Source organism: Pseudophryne corroboree, chromosome 9, assembly GCF_028390025.1.
Source record: "Pseudophryne corroboree isolate aPseCor3 chromosome 9, aPseCor3.hap2, whole genome shotgun sequence".
NCBI classification, from domain to species: domain Eukaryota; kingdom Metazoa; phylum Chordata; class Amphibia; order Anura; family Myobatrachidae; genus Pseudophryne; species Pseudophryne corroboree.
In genome coordinates, this window is record NC_086452.1 from 62,172,028 (window position 1) to 62,188,298 (window position 16,271).

The window sequence follows — 16,271 nt, forward strand, 5'->3', positions numbered from 1 at the left end:
GGGATATAGAGACGCGGGGCGGCAGGGAGAGGATACAGAGAGGCGGGGCGGCTGGGAGGGGATAGAGAGACGCGGGGCGGCAGGGAGGGTCCCCAGTGAGGAAGCTGATGAAGAGAGGGGGGAAAGTAGTGGAGGGGGAGGGCACCAGAAGTGGAGACTTGTGTAAAGTGGCGACCAGACATAGAATCAGTGGTTAGGATGGCCGGAGGAACTCACCGTTGGGGCTGTGGGCGGCTGCTGCGGGCTGGTAAACAGTAGTGTCCAGAGGCGTCACTGGGTGTCGTAGCGCAGTCTGTTCTATTACACACATCTCTCAAACCACCACCCCCGCGGATTAAAAAGGGGCGTGGCCTCGCGGGTATGTTCTCTGTCGCTCTGGGGGTGTTCCCAGCTTGTCTGTTGATGCTGGCAGCCCCCGGAGACTGGAGTGTGTGTGCCGGCTCTTCTCTGTGACAGGAGGAGAGTGCTGCAGGAGTGTCCTGTCACAGCAGGAGAGCTGACAGCTGGATGTGTGTGGAGGAGGCGGCGGGTGTGTGTACACGGCGCAGGGAGGGCTATGAAAGCCTTCTCCTGTGCCACCCGTCCCTCCTAATGTGTATGCCGGGGGCGGCATCAGCCGTTGTTGTTCACCTGGAGCCGCGGCCGGGGAGTCAGAGCTGCTGATGGGTGGGGGGAGGGGAGAGAGAGAGATGGTCAGGCAGCAGGAGCAGAGACTTGCTGACTCCGCCCACCGCTGTGACTCCACCCAGCATTACGGCCAGGCACAGAGTCACAGATTTGGCCTAATATATAGGAGATTTTAATAAAACTGGTATTTATATTAATTAGGCTTTTTCTCGCCCTATGCTATAATTGTTACATTTTAGGTATGACAGGAACATTTCAAATGATGAAGCATTATATTTCTCAAGTTTTAGTTAAATCTGTGTAGTTATGTGCGAATGGTTTCACAGTAGAAGACTTTACTGTAGATCCACTGGTGTATTTATAATGGGTGCAGTGTGTGAGGTGCACACGGGCCCCCGGGGTCTAGCGGGGCCCACACAGTACACCCATTATTTTCAATACTTACCCTCCGGAGACCCGTGCCACAGAAATCACTGGGAAAATGGTATGGTGAACATTTTTTCAATGTTTTGTGCATGCACAGTAGGAAAATCACTGGGAAAATGTCTGCAGCACTATTTTCTCCGAGATCTGCGCATGCGTTCTGGACTCTAGGACAGGCCGCTAGAGGGAAGGGGGCCCAGACAGTCTCCTCTCTAGATGCGCCGCTGTGTAGATCTGTATATGTTTGGATTGTTTCACAAAAGAATACTGTAAATTAATACTCTTTCACTTTGTGTAGAAACAAAACTGGATCAAATGATGTATCCAAATGGGATCATTCCAAGTGACAAGGTATTGCTACTGTTTCAGGCATAAACAGGATACATCAAATAATAAGAATTTACTTACCGATAATTCTATTTCTCGGAGTCCGTAGTGGATGCTGGGGTTCCTGAAAGGACCATGGGGGATAGCGGCTCCGCAGGAGACAGGGCACAAAAAGTAAAGCTTTTCCAGATCAGGTGGTGTGCACTGGCTCCTCCCCCTATGACCCTCCTCCAGACTCCAGTTAGGTACTGTGCCCGGACGAGCGTACACAATAAGGGAGGATTTTGAATCCCGGGTAAGACTCATACCAGCCACACCAATCACACCGTACAACTTGTGATCTAAACCCAGTTAACAGTATGATAACAGAGGAGCCTCTGAAAGATGGCTCCCTAAACAATAACCCGAATTAGTTAACAATAACTATGTACAAGTATTGCAGATAATCCGCACTTGGGATGGGCGCCCAGCATCCACTACGGACTCCGAGAAATAGAATTATCGGTAAGTAAATTCTTATTTTCTCTATCGTCCTAGTGGATGCTGGGGTTCCTGAAAGGACCATGGGGATTATACCAAAGCTCCCAAACGGGCGGGAGAGTGCGGATGACTCTGCAGCACCGAATGAGAGAACTCCAGGTCCTCTTTTGCCAGGGTATCAAATTTGTAGAATTTTACAAACGTGTTCTCCCCTGACCACGTAGCTGCTCGGCAGAGTTGCAATGCCGAGACCCCTCGGGCAGCCGCCCAAGATGAGCCCACCTTCCTTGTGGAATGGGCCTTAACAGATTTAGGCTGTGGCAGGCCTGCCACAGAATGTGCAAGTTGAATTGTGTTACAAATCCAACGAGCAATCGACTGCTTAGAAGCAGGCGCACCCAACTTGTTGGGTGCATACAGTATAAACAGCGAGTCAGATTTTCTGACTCCAGCCATCCTTGAAATGTATATTTTTAAAGCTCTGACAACGTCCAACAACTTGGAGTCCTCCAAGTCGCTTGTAGCCGCAGGCACTACAATAGGCTGGTTCAGGTGAAACGCTGATACCACCTTAGGGAGAAAATGCGGACGCGTCCGCAGCTCTGCCCTATCCGAATGGAAAATTAAATAAGGGCTTTTATAAGATAAAGCCGCCAGTTCAGATACTCTCCTGGCGGAAGCCAGGGCCAGTAACATAGTCACTTTCCATGTGAGATATTTCAAATCCACATTTTTTAGTGGTTCAAACCAATGGGATTTGAGGAAATCTAAAACTACATTTAGATCCCACGGTGCCACCGGAGGCACCACAGGAGGCTGTATATGCAGTACTCCTTTGACAAAAGTCTGGACCTCAGGGACTGAGGCCAATTCTTTTTGGAAGAATATTGACAGGGCCGAAATTTGAACCTTAATAGATCCCAACTTGAGACCCATAGACAATCCTGATTGCAGGAAATGTAGGAAACGACCCAGTTGAAATTCCTCCGTCGGAGCACTCCGATCCTCGCACCACGCAACATATTTCCGCCAAATGCGGTGATAATGCTTCGCGGTGACTTCCTTTCTTGCCTTAATCAAGGTAGGAATGACTTCTTCTGGAAAGCCTTTTCCTTTTAGGATCTGGCGTTCAACCGCCATGCCGTCAAACGCAGCCGCGGTAAGTCTTGAAAGAGGCAGGGACCCTGTTGAAGCAGGTCCCTTCTCAGAGGTAGAGGCCACGGATCGTCCGTGACCATCTCTTGAAGTTCCGGGTACCAAGACCTTCTTGGCCAATCCGGAGCCACTAGTATCGTTCTTACTCCGCTTTGCCGTATGATTCTCAATACCTTTGGTATGAGAGGCAGAGGAGGAAACACATACACCGACTGGTACACCCAAGGTGTTACCAGCGCGTCCACAGCTATTGCCTGCGGATCTCTTGACCTGGCGCAATACCTGTCCAGTTTTTTGTTGAGGCGAGACGCCATCATGTCCACCATTGGTCTTTCCCAACGGTTTATTAGCATGTGGAAAACTTCTGGATGAAGTCCCCACTCTCCCGGGTGAAGATCGTGTCTGCTGAGGAAGTCTGCTTCCCAGTTGTCCACGCCCGGGATGAACACTGCTGACAGTGCTATCACGTGATTCTCCGCCCAGCGAAGGATCCTGGCAGCTTCTGCCATTGCACTCCTGCTTCTTGTGCCGCCCTGTCTGTTTACATGGGCGACTGCCGTGATGTTGTCCGACTGGATCAACACCGGTCTTCCTTGAAGCAGAGGTTCCGCCTGGCTTAGAGCATTGTAGATTGCTCTTAGTTCCAGAATGTTCATGTGAAGAGACTTTTCCAGGCTCGACCACACTCCCTGGAAGTTTCTTCCTTGTGTGACTGCTCCCCAGCCTCTCAGGCTGGCGTCCGTGGTCACCAGGATCCAATCCTGTATGCCGAATCTGCGGCCCTCCAATAGATGAGCCCTCTGCAACCACCACAGAAGAGATACCCTTGTCCTTGGAGACAGGGTTATCCGCAGGTGCATCTGAAGATGCGACCCTGACCATTTGTCCAACAGATCCCTTTGGAAAATTCTTGCATGGAATCTGCCGAATGGAATTGCTTCGTAAGAAGCCACCATTTTTCCCAGGACTCTTGTGCATTGATGTACAGACACCTTTCCTGGTATTAGGAGGTTCCTGACCAGGTCGGATAACTCCTTGGCTTTTTCCTCGGGAAGAAAAACCTTTTTCTGAACCGTGTCCAGAATCATCCCTAGGAACAGCAGACGAGTTGTCGGCATTAATTGGGATTTTGGAATATTCAGAATCCATCCGTGCTGCTTTAGCACCTCTTGAGATAGTGCTAATCCCATCTCTAGCTGTTCTCTGGACCTTGCCCTTATTAGGAGATCGTCCAAGTATGGGATAATTAATACGCCTTTTCTTCGAAGAAGAATCATCATCTCGGCCATTACCTTTGTAAAGACCCGAGGTGCCGTGGACAAACCAAACGGCAGCGTCTGAAACTGATAGTGACAGTTTTGTACAACGAACCTGAGGTACCCCTGGTGTGAGGGGTAAATTGGAACGTGGAGATACGCATCCTTGATGTCCAAGGATACCATAAAGTCCCCTTCTTCCAGGTTCGCTATCACTGCTCTGAGTGACTCCATCTTGAACTTGAACTTCTTTATGTACAGGTTCAAAGACTTCAGATTTAGAATAGGCCTTACCGAGCCATCCGGCTTCGGTACCACAAATAGAGTGGAATAATACCCCTTCCCTTGTTGTAGAAGAGGTACCTTGACTATCACCTGCTGAGAGTACAGCTTGTGTATGGCTTCCAAAACCGTCTCCCTTTCGGAGGGGGACGTTGGTAAAGCAGACTTCAGGAAACGGCGAGGTGGATCTGTCTCTAATTCTAACCTGTACCCCTGAGATATTATCTGCAGGATCCAGGGATCTACCTGCGAGTGAGCCCACTGCGCGCTGTAATTTTTTTGAGACGACCGCCCACCGTCCCCGAGTCCGCTTGAGAAGCCCCAGCGTCATGCTGAGGCTTTTGTAGAAGCCGGGGAGGGCTTCTGTTCCTGGGAAGGAGCTGCCTGTTGCTGTCTCTTCCCTCGACCTCTGCCTCGTGGCAGATATGAATAGCCCTTTGCTCTCTTATTTTTAAAGGAACGAAAGGGCTGCGGTTGAAAAGTCGGTGCCTTTTTCTGTTGGGGAGTGACTTGAGGTAGAAAGGTGGATTTCCCGGCTGTAGCCGTGGCCACCAAATCTGATAGACCGACTCCAAATAACTCCTCCCCTTTATACGGCAAAACTTCCATATGCCGTTTTGAATCCGCATCGCCTGTCCACTGTCGCGTCCATAAAGCTCTTCTGGCCGAAATGGACATAGCACTTACCCGTGATGCCAGTGTGCAGATATCCCTCTGTGCATCACGCATATAAAGAAATGCATCCTTTATTTGTTCTAACGACAGTAAAATATTGTCCCTGTCCAGGGTATCAATATTTTCAATCAGGGACTCTGACCAAACTACCCCAGCACTGCACATCCAGGCAGTCGCTATAGCTGGTCGTAGTATAACACCTGCATGTGTGTATATACTTTTTTGGATATTTTCCATCCTCCTATCTGATGGATCTTTAAGTGCGGCCGTCTCAGGAGAGGGTAACGCCACTTGTTTAGATAAGCGTGTTAGCGCCTTGTCCACCCTAGGAGGTGTTTCCCAGCGCTCCCTAACCTCTGGCGGGAAAGGGTATAATGCCAATAATTTCTTTGAAATTATCAGCTTTTTATCAGGGGCAACCCACGCTTCATCACACACGTCATTTAATTCTTCTGATTCAGGAAAAACTATAGGTAGTTTTTTCACACCCCACATAATACCCTGTTTAGTGGTACCTGTAGTATCAGCTAAATGTAACGCCTCCTTCATTGCCAAAATCATATAACGTGTGGCCCTACTGGAAAATACGGTTGATTCGTCACCGTCACCACTGGAATCAGTGCCTGTGTCTGGGTCTGTGTCGACCGACTGAGGCAAAGGGCGTTTCACAGCCCCTGACGGTGTTTGAGGCGCCTGGACAGGCACTAATTGATTGTCCGGCCGCCTCATGTCGTCAAACGACTGCTTAAGCGAGTTGACGCTATCCCGTAATTCCACAAATAAAGGCATCCATTCTGGTGTCGACCCCCTAGGAGGTGACATCCCCATATTTGGCAATTGCTCCGCCTCCACACCAATATCGTCCTCATACATGTCGACACACACGTACCGACACACAGGGAATGCTCTACACGAAGACAGGACCCACTAGCCCTTTGGGGAGACAGAGGGAGAGTCTGCCAGCACACACCAAAAAAGCGCTATATATGACAGGGATAGCCTTATAATAAGTGCTCCCTTATAGCTGCTTTATATATATCAAAATATTGCCATTAAATTTGCCCCCCCTCTCTGTTTTACCCTGTTTCTGTAGTGCAGTGCAGGGGAGAGACCTGGGAGCCGTCCTGACCAGCGGAGCTGTGAGAGGAAATGGTGCCGTGTGCTGAGGAGATAGGCCCCGCCCCTTTTCCGGCGGGCTCGTCTCCCGCTATTTTGTGAATCCAGGCAGGGGTTAAATATCTCCATATAGCCTCTGGGGGCTATATGTGAGGTATTTTTAGCCTTTTAATAGGTTTTCATTTGCCTCCCAGGGCGCCCCCCCCCAGCGCCCTGCACCCTCAGTGACTGCGTGTGAAGTGTGCTGAGAGGAAAATGGCGCACAGCTGCAGTGCTGTGCGCTACCTTTAGAAGACTGCAGGAGTCTTCAGCCGCCGATTCTGGACCTCTTCTTACTTCAGCATCTGCAAGGGGGCCGGCGGCGCGGCTCCGGTGACCATCCAGGCTGTACCTGTGATCGTCCCTCTGGAGCTGATGTCCAGTAGCCAAGAAGCCAATCCATCCTGCACGCAGGTGAGTTCACTTCTTCTCCCCTCTGTCCCTCGTTGCAGTGATCCTGTTGCCAGCAGGAATCACTGTAAAATAAAAAACCTAAGCTAAACTTTCTCTAAGCAGCTCTTTATGAGAGCCACCTAGAATTGCACCCTTCTCGGCCGGGCACAAAAATCTAACTGGAGTCTGGAGGAGGGTCATAGGGGGAGGAGCCAGTGCACACCACCTGATCTGGAAAAGCTTTACTTTTTGTGCCCTGTCTCCTGCGGAGCCGCTATCCCCCATGGTCCTTTCAGGAACCCCAGCATCCACTAGGACGATAGAGAAAACTGTATTATGTCAGTCTCTGTATTAGAAATTCATTTTGATCGTAGATCTCCTTTTTTTCCCCTCCATATTATCAAATTCTAATTCTAAATCCCAAGAAATAACAATAACCCCCAGGACCCTTTGGGGGGTATCCAATTACCCGCAATAGTGCTGCAGCCACAAAAAACGGATGTTTTCACAATTATTATTTTTTTATCAGCCATATCCAATTATCTCACACAAAAAAACTACATTTTTCTTGCGAAGACACAAAGGTCCTGCGAAAAGCCGTGGACCCATGTAATTTCGCAGTATTTATCGCGGATAAAACGAGGCACGCAAAGCATAATCCCTGATAAGTGCTGGCATCGGGAATAAGCGACAGCATCGCAGCAAATTGGCTAGCTCCCGGTGAATCCATTATCCGTGGTAAATTACTGCAGATAATTGGATATCCCCCTTTTTCTGTCAGTAGAGGAAAGCCCCTTCCAGAGCAGGGCTTGTCGCTGGGATTCCCTAAGGGAAGAATGGGAGAGCACCGGTCATAACTCACATCCAGTCTGTACCCCTCTCCTCTGTAATCTTGCCACCATAGCATGTACCAGTGTGTTCACCCTGCTGCTCTCCAAGGGGACACCAGTTATGCGGCTCGGTGAGGAGGTCCCTTTCCCTGGCGGCTTGAAGCAGGCTGAATCACGATCAGGAGGTCCATGCTACTGGAGCTTGCAGAGGGTTCCTTGTAGCCGGAGAATCATCCAGTACACATCCCTCATCCCGTCTCTCTCTCATCCAGTCTCTCTGTCCCCCTCCCTTATCCTGTATCTCTCGCTATCTCTTATACAGTCTCTCTTTCTTGCCATGTCTCATACCATCTTTCTCTCTCTCATATTCCACCTATCACCATCTCTTGTTCCATTTCTTCCTCGCTTTCCCCCTCTTATCCAGTCTCTCTCTATTTTTTTATCCCATCTAGCTCTCTTGCACACTCCCCCATCTTTCTGTCTGGATGTACAAGGATGGGACATACACACAAAATCTGTACCTTCCATCAGCAAAAGCAATAGAGCGGTTTTAAAAAAACAATTACACACACTAATACACATATATATATATATATATATATATATATATACACACACTGTATATGCCTCAGTTGTGCCACCCTCTCAGGTGGGTCAGGACACCCTTCTGTGCACTCCCACAACTAATTCAGGCAAATAATTTACAATGAGAGCAAGAGTATTTGTTTTCAGGGAATGCAGAATGATTCCCGTCAGTCAGTACAGGAACAAGTCTTGTTGCTCAATCTATCAGGGGTGTGGGAATAAGGGTGCAGGACACAGTAATACTTATTGCCCACAATGAGGACTCCACATATATGTGTGTGTGTGTGTGTGTAAGACGGGATGAGGAATCTCCAGTAGCAAAGGAGAAGCAAGACATAATGGCCAGGTGGGATGAAGGAAGAATATGAACCCAGGAGATTTCCTGGCAGGTATCAAGTTTAAATGTGATATGGGTGGTATAGTTGAGGGTTTAGGAGGATTAGGGTAGGGGAAAATGGGCACAAGAGTGTTAAAGGTAGCAAGAGGGCGTACCTACTTATAGCAGAACTAGGTGATTCATCGCGCCCTACGGGCGCTCTTCACACCGTCGTAAGGGGCTACGCCCCCGTAATCTCTACTGAAAATTGACGGTGTAGAATAGTAGTTGTATATTTTGTATTGGTGGAATGGGAATTTAGTTTGTGGGTAAATGTAGTATGCCAAAAGGGAATGTGATGATGAATGGGGTGCAGGGTCTTGTGAGTGGGTGAACAGAGGTTATTGAGGCTTATGGTGAGGGGCACAGGATGTATGTGATAGTTTGTATAGGGTTTTTATGTGGAGTCTGGAGCCTGTTGAAGGGAGAGTGGTGGGTGGAGTGGTGGTTGTGAGCGGTAATTGGTGTGGGCTGTGGATGATGAGGCAGGATTGTGGATGGATGCCGTTGGGTGTGTATGCTTGGGGCTAGCAGTGATGCATGGCGTAGGGAACAGGAGACTTAGGATTTGGTGGAGTAGTGGGTGTGGGGTCCAAGGGGATGGTGGAGGGTGTTGTAAGGTGTCATGGGTGGTTGAGTGACACATGGCCACTGTGGGTGGATATTGGGGGTGAGGTGTGTGTAGGGGAGGGGGTAAGTGGATGTGGAAGGCTGTGTAGAAATGTGTGGGGTGTTGGCGGGGTGGTGTATTAGTGTTAGATGGGTGGTAGGTATGGTGTAGATTTGTGGGGGGGTGTTCTAGTGCGGTGAGGGTTGGCCAGGTGGTTGTGTTGTGTGTGGGGAAGAGTGTGGTGCAGGTGTGTAGCGATGCAGTAGTTGTGTTATGATGTAGGGATTGACAGCTTTTGGGGGTGGATGGTGTTGAAGATGGTGCGTGTGGAGGATGTTTGGTTGTAAAAGTGGCCTGTGGCTGGGTTCTTGGTTTGCAGGTGTGTAAAATGTGGTCTGAACATGGTTCCTACTGGTGGAGGGTTGACTGAGGGGCCTTTGGAAATGGGGTAGGGGAATGGAAGTGGTGTGTGTTGACTGCAAAATGTGTGGTGGAAGGTAGGTTGACAGAGGGTGCAGCGTATGGCAGAGGTGGTAGGTGCTGGTAGGTGGGGGATGGGCAGGGCCATGGGTTGTATGTATTATTGTTTGCTTGGTGTTGTGATGGATTGGGTAGGGTGGTGAAGGTGTTGTGGATGGTGGAGTGCAGTTTGGTAGGGGGATTGTGCTAGGTGAGGGAAAGATGGTGTGGGTGGTGGATGTCCGGCTGTAGACAGGGGTGTGGATGTTGTCCAGTGTGTGTATATGTTGTGCCCTAGGGGTGAGTGGCCATGGCTGGTTGAGGTTTACTTGTGTTGTGTGTTATTTTTGGGGAGGGTATTGTGAGGTGTGCTGTGGTGGTGTTTTTGGGTGATTGGTGTGTGGAGGTGGTGAAAGTTTTGTTGAAAATGGAGTGGTGGAGGGGTGGTGTATTTGTGAAAGGTGTTTGCTAGGTATGGGGCAACTGTGTTTGGGAGGTGGGCTTGTGAGGTGGTGTTGGAGAGGCAGGTGCATTGTTGTTGCTGGTGTGGTTTAGTGAGGTGGAGTTGTGTTAACGTGTGGCTGTGGGACTGCAATGTAGGTTGTGACAGCTTGTGGGGAGAGATGGTGGTGAAGGTTGTGCGTGTGGTGTCCGTGTGGTTATTGAAGGGGAAATGTGGATGGGGTTGTTATTGTAGAGGTGCAGTGCAAAATGGGCTATGTACCTGTTGTCAGTGGTGGTGGGTGTCCTGTGTGGAGGATGAGAATGTTTGAGACTGAATGGAGGTAGTGTGTGTGTGTGTGTGTGTGTGTGTGTGTGTGTGTGTGTGTGTGTGTGTGTAAGGTTTGGTGTATGGTGGGGTTTAGATGGGGGTGTTGGGTATGGTCGCGGGGGTGCATAGGTGCTGTAGTTGGGTAAAGTTAGGTGGATTAGGGCTACGGACATAGTTATGTGAGCTGTTTAGTGATGTGCTGTGATAGGGTTTGTTGAGGTTGGCAAAAGTGGTGTTGTTTTGGTAGTGGTGGTAGGGAGGGTTAAGTGGATTGTTTGGAGTGGGGATGTAATTGTGTGGGTAGTGGTTATTGGGAAGCGTTGCAGAAGGTAGATGGGTAATGTATAGTTGGTGTGGGCTTGGGGGGAGGGATGGGTGAGCAGGCAGGAGGTGTTAAAGTTGTAGGAGTTGTGGCTGTGTGGGCCAGGGGGATCGGTGACTGTGTGTGAAGGTGGCATTGGGGTGTGGTTTAACATGGGTTATGTGGGTGGATGATGGGCGTTTGGGTTGTATGTATTATTGTTTGGTTGTTGATGTGATGGATTGGGTCGGGTGGTGAAGGTGGTGTGGATGGTGGAGTGGTGTTTGGCAGGGGTAGGGTGAGGGCAAGATGCTATGGGTCGTGGATGTCCAGGTGTGGTCAGGGTTGTGGATGGTGTCCGGTGTCTGTATATGTTGTGTCCTAGGGGTGAGTGATCATGGGTGGGTGAGGTTTACATGTGCTCTGTGTTATTTTGGGGTAGGGTATTGTGAGGTTTGGTGTGGGCAGTGGTGGTGTTTTTGTGTGAGTGGGGTGTGGCGATTGGTAAAGTTGTGTTGTGGAAAATGGGTTGGTGGAGGGGTGGTGTACTTGTGAAAGGTGTGTGTTAGGTATGGGGGTAGTGTGTTTGGGTGGTGGGCTTGCGAGGTGCTGTGGGTGTTGGAGAGGCAGAGGCATTGTTGTTGCTGGTGTGGTTTAGTGAGGTGGAGTTGTGTTAACGTGTGGCTGTGGGAGTGCGATGTAGGTTGTGACAGCTTGTGGGGAGGGATGGTGGTGAAGGTTGTGTTTGGGGTGTGTTTGTGGTTATAGAAGGGGACATGTGGATGGGTTTGCTATTGTAGAGGTGTAGTGTAAAATGGCCTATGTAGGTGTGTAGTCAGTGGTGGCGTTTGTCCTGTGTGGAGGCTGTGAATGTTTGAAACTGAATGGAGTTTGTGTGTGTGTGTGTGTGTGTGTGTATGTGTGTGTGTGTGTGTGTGTGTGTTTTGGAGTATGGTGGGGTTTAAATGTAGTTTTTGTGTATGGTAGAGGGGGTGCATAGGTGCTGTACTTGTGTAAATGTTGGTGGATTAGGGGTAGGGGCATAGTAGGTATGAGTTGTGTTGTGTGGTGTCTTGTGATCGGGATTGCGCAGGGTGAGGAAAGTTGTGTGGTTTTTGGAGTGGTGGTAAGAAGGGTTAAGTGGATTATTAGAAGTGGGGCTGTAATTATGTGGGTAGTGCATGTGGTTGCTTGTAGGGTAGACGGGTAGTGTTATGGGGTAACTGTTGTTGTGATGGTTTGACCTAATGCGTGTTTAGGCTCAGAGTGTGTACATGGTGGGTCTTGTATTTATTGCATGCTGCATTGTGGAGGGGGGTGAAGGAACAGTGTTTGGTGGTTGTTTTTTTTTGGAAGGGGTACATAGATTGTGCAGGGTGTAGAGAAAATGGTGTGGTTGATGGGTGACCAGAGTGTAGCTGGACGGTGGATGTAGTCTGGCCAGTGTATGAGTTGGCTTAAAGGTGAGGGGTGGGTGAGGTGTTAGGAGGTGTAGTAGTTGGTGGAGTTGTACGTGTGGGCTGTAGTGTGAGTTTGTTGGAAGGTGGCATGGCTGTGGGTTTTCTGCATAGGGTGCTTTGTGTAGGGTATTGTGGTGTGTGGCTGGGAGGTTGGGTGGGGGGAGAGCTGCAATTGGCATATTGGTGCTTGTAGGTGAGACGGGTACTGTTGTGGGCCAATTGTTGTTGTGATGGTTTGACAGAATCCATAGGCTGTGTAGAGAGGGAGGTGGGTGTGCGATAGGGGTAGGGTGGTGTTGGGCTGGATTGTGGCGGGTGTGGAAGGGAATGTGGGTGGAGGAGTGTTATTTTGGAGGGGTACGTGGTTGTGTGTGTGGGTTAATAAAAAGTGTTGGGTAGTGATGTATGGTGGTTGTGTAATAGCGTGGGGGTGGGTAGCTGCCTTTATATGTATTGGTCTAGGGGTGAGGGATGGGGGTGGTGACAGGACGTGCAGTGTGTGATGGAGTTGTGGTTGTGGGTATTAGGGGGATGGAGTTGGAGGTGTGCATGGGTGGAGTGTGTCGACATGTGATGGATGGGTGGATGGTGGTGGGTTTTGTAGGGGTTCGTGTGTGTGTGCATAGAAGGGGGGGGGCAGTTGTTGAATTTAGAGTGTTTTTTTTGGTTGTGGGGGGGAAAGCTGGATGTGTGGTGTATTTGTGGTGGGTGCTTGGCAGGTATGGGGTTACGGTGGGTGTGGGATGGGCTTAGGGTGTGTGGGGTGTGTAGGAGAGGTGTTTGGGTGGGTGTGAGTGTTGGTGTAAGGTGTGTGTGTGTGCTTTGAGTATGTTATCGTGGTGTGAGGGTAATGGCGGCAGGTGTGAAAGTTGGTGGGTGGTGGTGTTGTAGAGATGGGGAAGGTGTTTTGTCTGTAGTTGGAGGGGGTGTAGGGTGCGTGCGTGTTGTTAGGAGTGTGCAGACAGAGAGAGAGAGTGTGTGTGTGTGTGTGTGTGTGTGTGTGTAAGGTAGGAGGAGGCCATGGTATATGTGGCAGCACTTGTCCCTCCCCCCCCTTCACATGAGTGCCCTGTGAGTGGAGTTTTGGGCAAAAGGGAGACATGCACATGTATGCACATCGGGGGATGGGTGATAGGGGCGGCCGGGCATCTATTACTGTGTGTGTGCCTAGTTGTTGGCTGGGTGGCTGTGCAGGTGTGTGGTGCTGGGAGGGGAGTGAATTGGTGTATGTGGAGCTGGAGGCAGGAGTGGGGAGAGACGTGTCGCCGGTACAGAGAGAGGTGCGGCGTAAGCTTGCATAACTACATCCAAGTCAAGTATAACTCACTTTGACACAGACTCCGTTGTGCTGACGGCGTCCCTTGGTAGTGTGGACCGGGGGCGGGTGGATGAGAGAGGTGGTGCGGTGGTTGTGTGGAGGTCGGGAGCAGTCTGTGCGTCCATGGTGCGCACGGCGTGTTCCCGTTAGAGTGTGTAGGCGGCGCAGCTGCAAGGCGAGAGATGGATTGTGCGGAGGGTGGCTTAGCGGCGGTGCGGGCTGCGGCTGTCTGGCCGTGCGTGGTGTGGACGGTGTGTCCCGTTGGTGGTGGTGGGTTTGTGTGGCTGACGGGAGGGGGTGGTGTTGCCTGCGGCTGTCTGGGCGGCCGTGGTGCGGACAGCGGGGCCGTGCAGCGTGTCTGGATGTGGGAGGTGTTGCTGGGGTTGTGCGGGTGGGCTCGGTGCTGTGGGCTTAGGTTTCCCAGTGTGTGTGCTGGTCCGTTAAGCGGACGTGGGGTCCGGGGTTGGCAGGGGCGTCAGTGACTGCAATTTGGAGCTGGTGCAGGGGTTTTGCGAAGGGGGGGTGTGGGTGAATCAAGGGAGGGCTCCATGGTGTGGTGGGTCCGTTCCTTGGTGGCTTCTGTGTGGGGCTGGTGGGTGGATTCAATGGCTGCTGCTCCCGTTCTGCTAAGTGGTGTGCTGGGACTGTCAGGAGTTGCTAACTCCACCCAGCGTTAGAAAGCCAGCCACAGAGTCACAGGGCTAATATATAGGAGATTATGTGGTACAGGTGGTTCACAGTTTTCAGCCTGTTCAGTTTATGAACTTTATAGTAAATGCCCTTCTACAATAAATCTTTTATTTGCACACATCCCCCAAGGAGTTAGAGATTAATATCGCTGAGTAATATTAGCTGTGGCCCCCAAAATTGTGTCTTAGTAAGGGCCACCAGTTCATACATAAGAGCACTGTAATTGTAGTATAAGGGACTTATATATACCAGGGGGCAGCGAGGTTACGACTGGACCCTGCGGCTGGAGCAGGATGGCACTGGGAAAGGGGTGGCTGGAGCAGGATGTCGCTGGGGAAGTGTTGGCTGGAGCAGGATGGCGCTGGGAAAGTGGCAGCTGGCGCAGGTTTGTGACAGGAAGGAGTCACCTGGACTTTTGCCTGGAGTGGGATGATGGAGGCTGGACCAGGACTGCAGCTTTGATGAGACTACAGGACCTGTATGAGAGCATTGAGGTGGCACGCAGAGTGGGATGTTGGAGGCGGTGAGGTGTCCGGGCCCAGTGGTAGCGACTGGTACGGCATGTGGTTCCCATGGCGGTGCAGACCTGACCGGCAGAGGCAGGTGAGTGGTTGCCATTGGAGTACGTGCAGATAGGGGACACTGCTGCAGGAACTGGTTGTGCAAAGGAGGGGGGGGGGGGGGGGGGAGCAGTGCCGCATGATTGCTGTTGCAGTGCGGCAGGTGACATGCTGTGGCTGGGTACTGATCACCAGGAGAGTGTGTGTGGGGAAGGAGGGGGGCAGGGGGTGGAGTGATACTCTCCTCCTGCTCAGACCTGTAATGCTGCTGGGGGTCCCAGGGGCAGCACAGCAGTGAAGCGCTACCGCCCCTGCCACCGAAAGGACAAGGCAGCCTGGTAACAGTGTTGGACTGCCACGGCTGCCCCTGAACCTCATTCTGGCTCCCGCACCACAATGCCACCTCTGCCAGGGATCCTGGGCTGACAGTCAGCCCAGCCGGCAGTTATGGGAAACAAGTAGGCGGACACTGCCAGCTAGTGTCCGACTACTTAGCGTTCAGTTGGGTGGAGAGATCCCCCTACCCCTGAACGATTAGTTGGGAAAATCAAACAGGTTTGCTATTCCCAACTAGATGGACAGACAGTTTCTGGCAGTTTTTTAGGGTGTGGGAGCAAACGGCTGATAATCGTTTCCTCCCACACACTGCCAGATTTTCTCTCCAACCAGCCAACTTTTTGGCTGGTTGGAAAGATATGGTTCTGATGTATGACTAACATTACACAATAGTCTCGACATCACAGGATGAGAGACCCGTTTGCGAGCTATTCTTGCACACTACCAGCCATTCTTTCCAATACTTCTGCTGACCCTGCTCCAGACAATCTTTTCAGCAATTTAAGATAGCAGATAACGTAGCATGAATCTGGACTTTAAATCTTCATTGTAATTGAGAACAATTGCATCTCAAAGACCGATTGTAGGAGTGTGTATGTAGCTGAACATGAATGAGTGAAATGAATATCTACAAAAGACCACCAAGAAAACCCCAGTGGAGAGTCACACAAAATCACTGATCATTTATGGCAGGGTTTAAGGTAGCCTAACAGTGCTCATTTTCAAGGTATCCTCAGGAATTAGTGCTGCCTGTAGATCTATTGAGAGTCAGTCAATTGACACCAGTGCTCCAGCTAGATCTGTAAAACATACACCGTTCTATGAGGAGTAGGTTCTGGAAACACTAATATATGGAAAAAAAAAAAAAAAAGGACCATTTTATCCATGCTGCAGAGTACTTAAAAATACAAGTCCAGAGAGTCTGCCATGTTTACAGAGAACCAGTGTCAGAACTTAAGCAGGAGGCAAGGTGCAAAGATCATTTGGGCTCCCTACTCCACCCCAACCAAAGTTCACAATATGCAGAGAACAGGGGGTATTTACCTTGTGGTGACAGGAACACAGTAGCACCCGCCCTTGTCCTTTACTCAGTTTGGCACTCTGTCAGGTAGACAGTGCCAGTTACACCGGCTCTGACCGTCAGACAGCTGTGCATTTCCGATTCACCACTGCTAAGTACGTGGCTATGATCAGCACCGAC

General features: G+C 50.5%; 1 protein-coding gene across 2 annotated transcripts in view; it reads right to left on the reverse strand.

Annotated features, from left to right (window-relative positions):
- The window catches only part of BTBD19 (BTB domain containing 19), a 134,852-nt gene extending 121,063 nt beyond the window's left edge, over positions 1–13,789 (reverse strand). The window contains exon 1 of one of the 2 annotated variants that reach the window (XM_063939448.1): positions 13,494–13,789. In XM_063939448.1, coding sequence (XP_063795518.1) covers positions 13,494–13,609 — 116 coding nt within the window. In that variant the 5' untranslated portion in view covers positions 13,610–13,789. The remainder of the gene's footprint in view (positions 1–13,493) is intronic. The other variant, XM_063939445.1, reaches the window with a different exon arrangement.
- Positions 13,790–16,271: the final 2,482 nt, after the last annotated feature.